Source organism: Eimeria mitis, genomic scaffold (genome assembly GCF_000499745.2).
Source record: "Eimeria mitis Houghton genomic scaffold, Emh_scaff1756, whole genome shotgun sequence".
Classification (NCBI taxonomy): domain Eukaryota; phylum Apicomplexa; class Conoidasida; order Eucoccidiorida; family Eimeriidae; genus Eimeria; species Eimeria mitis.
This window is the reverse complement of record NW_013570073.1, coordinates 6,366-9,814: the sequence shown is the minus strand read 5'-3', so window position 1 is coordinate 9,814 and position 3,449 is coordinate 6,366. Positions and strand designations below refer to the sequence as shown.

General features: G+C 44.7%; 1 protein-coding gene across 1 annotated transcript; it reads left to right on the top strand.

The window, feature by feature from the left end:
* Window positions 1-1,618: 1,618 nt before the first annotated feature.
* EMH_0042970 (CG31911-PA, related) lies at window positions 1,619-3,055 on the top strand (the record flags this gene model as incomplete). The annotated part of the gene is given in 2 exon segments (XM_013495796.1): window positions 1,619-1,632; window positions 1,636-3,055. Coding segments are annotated over 2 exon segments (1,434 nt in total).
* Between the last annotated feature and the right edge of the window lie 394 nt (window positions 3,056-3,449).

Here is a 3,449-nt window from a genome sequence, read left to right as displayed (position 1 = left end):
AAAAAAAAAAAAAATATGCACCTCCTCCCCCTACCCAACCCCCCTTCCCTCTCCCCCCTAAACCCTTACTTAGTCTGTTTGCTTGGTAGCCGCTCAGATGCATGCAATGAGAACCCAACCAGAAATAATAATAAATAAAACCGCAACTGCCTCTGTACTCAGCTGTTCATATAGAGAAGAGATACTGGTTAGCTGGCTGCGCCGCAGCTGCCCTCCCCTTGCAGCAAACCTTACACACAGAAACACGGCCACCCAGTGGGGCCTTGAGCCCTTCTCACTACGGAGGTGCATGTGGGGTGAACAAGCAGCACTTTTTTAGTTGTTTTGCATGGATACAGAGGCAGCAGGGGGTGCATACGCGAGCTACGAAGTCTACACCAACACGTAGAGACTCAGCAAAATATAGCAGTGAAGATATTTGTCTGTTCGTATACAGATCCAGCCAGAGGAAGACACTCAGCTGCATCTGATCAAGAGCTTAGAGGGGCTTAGCTGTGCTCTACTTAGCTAAAGATACACCTGGCTGGTGTAGTTATACTGCAGTAAAATTTACACATCATGGGGGGTGGATTTTGTATGACAGTGCCGAACACTGCTGGGTATTTGGCGAGATTTGCCTCTGAGCTGAGCTCTTCTCTCTGAAGAAAAGTATTTATATTCTATTTATTCTCTTTCTTGAGCTAAATAACGCAGCTTCTTCGTGTCTAACCCGCTGTCGTATGCGGTTGCCTCTCGGGCGCCAGCCAGCATGTAGCCTGGTTGGTTTCCTTGGTTTTTGATTGAAGAAACAGCTCTCACCCCACATACGAACGAAGAATTTGTCAAAAATAATAATAATAAATACCCCTGAAAGTCGCTTATATATGCTACAATACAGCAACGAACCACACCGTTGCGCCGGGTGTACGTACAGGTGTGTATGTCCATCCCCCTGTTCAAAACCACCACCAGTTCCGCGTTCACTTCATTTTTCTTGAGAAAGTTTAAAAATAATGTTTTATTTTTTCTGCATAGTTAAATGAATTGATAGATTTTGATTAATATTTGAATTGAATTGATGAAGCTGCGGCTTCCGTCTTCGTTATGCACTCGGCCACGAAGAAAGCTTTCCGTTAACTCAGGTGGGCGGCTGTCGGGTGGTTTGCTTTCGTGCGTTAATTGTTTTCGGTTTCGTTTGATTTTTTGAATATTTATTACTATTTGAATGAGAAGAAAACTTGCAGGTTCCTCTTGCTCTAGACCACGCAGAGGCGATCCCCACGAGCCCGGTGGGTGTGGTTGCCTGCGGCCATAGCCAGAACTGCGGTATTTCGATTACTCTCTCACAACAGGGAAAGCTTGAGGAGGCAGCTTTGCTGCATCAGGAGAAGAAGCATCCTTTATCCATTTGTTTTCATTTGGATTTGTTTTTTGTTTTCTCCTTCGGAGTACGAAGGAGAAAAAGAAGATCTCCTTTTGTCTTGTCCTAATTTGTTTGCTCAAGCTCTCGACAAGGGTCGGGAGCGTAGAGAGAGGCAATCGAGTTGTGGGGCGCAGCATAAGTTGCATTCGTGTGGCTGCAACACGTTGCAGTGCATATAGACTTTCTCGTCTTTATTTTCATATTTCTATCGCAGTCATGTCGAAGGGGGGNCGTAAGGAGGCTGTAGAGCCTGCTGGGGCTCTGAGTGTCTGTACACCGAAGACTGAGGCGTTCAGTACTTGTCTAGAGATGCAAGAAAAAGGAGCCATAACAGAGAGGACTTCGGGTGTATCTACAACAGATAAGTGTATGATATCTCGTTGTGAATGGTGGATAACAACAACAGCTTTCTTTTTTTTAGGTATGAGCTCTCTGTTTGCTTGGAATAACGTCTTATATCTTCTTCCTTATGTAACGGAGCACTTCTTGGACGGCTACGATGCAGGAAATTCTTTACTTGGGGTGTTTCAGGTTGGTAACTTAACAGTGCAGGTATTGCTGATGTTTGTGGGTACGGTGAGAGAACGATGGCTCCACCTAGGCCTCTTCTTGGGCTCTATCATGTGTGGGGTATTTGGCCCCTGTGTTATATATGGAAGTGTACAGACCCGTATTGCCTTAGTACATGTTCTCTGCTTTCTCCTGGGGAGCGGCAGCGGCTTCGTTCAGGGCAGCGGTTTCTCTTATGGGGCTATTATGCCTGTTAACCAAGTTGGTGTATACAGCGCAGGCCAAGGCTTTGGTGCTATCTTCTCTGTTGTATTGGTGGGGATTCTATCGTATACTGTGGTGGATATAGAAATACAAAAAGACGTAGAAACCCTCGTCAACGTCACAGCAGGAGTCAGTGCAGCAGTGGGGGTTGTTTGTATTCTCCTTATGGCAACAAGCATCAGACAAGCTGGCGCTAAGAGAGCTGTCGCCGAGGCTCTTGCTGAGGGAAATAACAAAAAACATAAGAGTGCTGATGGAGTTCAAGGATCCGCCAGCAGCCCAACAGAGTTGCAGGAGGTCTCTGTGTCTTCTGCTGTTCCTGGGGCCTCTACTGAGCCTGTGGAGGAGAAGAGAAACGCTCTGCTTATCGTGCTGCGGCAGTCAGGTGTACAGATCGCCTGTGTGTTTTTACTTTTCTTTGTTACCTGCAACCTCTTCCCCCGTGTTGGCCCCCTTCAGTGGGATACCAGCAACCCCCCCAAGAACCACCTTGTGTGGCTGTTGGGTGTATTTCCATTCGGCGATACACTGGGGAAATGTCTGTGTGCATACGCAGAACAGGGGCGTTTGTTTAAGGGGTTTGTGTTGTTCTCTCCTCGGCTGATGCCGTGGTTGACGGTGCTGCGGTTTGGGCTGTATATACCCTTCTTTCTGAGCAAGCATCTGCATGAGAATGCTGTGTTTAATGCCTTTTGGTTTCAGATAATATTAATGGTTGTTCTTTCTGTTACTCATGGATGGTTCGCAACGCTTGCTTTTATATACAGTGTAGATGCTGTGCCGAATATGGCCGATAGGAAACACGTGGGGCCTGTGGCCATCGTCAGTCTTATTCTAGGGATCTTATCGGGTCTTTACTTTGCTCTTCTCTACAGATAAAACAAAATATATCAAAAACAGAATACAAACAAATAAACAAAAAAAAAATAAAAAAAAAAGAGGAAATCATCGGGGTGGAAAAGAAATAACATACAAAAGGGATTGTATATCAAACACCTATGCACCTGTGGTGTAAAGACAACGGGGATTTATATATTATTTGTTTGCATACAGATGCTGATGAAAACAGATATTTCATTTCTTTGTTTCTGCTGCGTGTTTGCATTTGATGTGGTGTTCTTTCTACCACAGCAGCAGCAGTCGTGCTGCTGCCCTCCTTGCCTTACGACGCAGGAGGGTGTCGATGGACGATGAATATTTATTTGGATATATATATATATATATATATATATATATATATATATATATATATATATATATATATATATATATA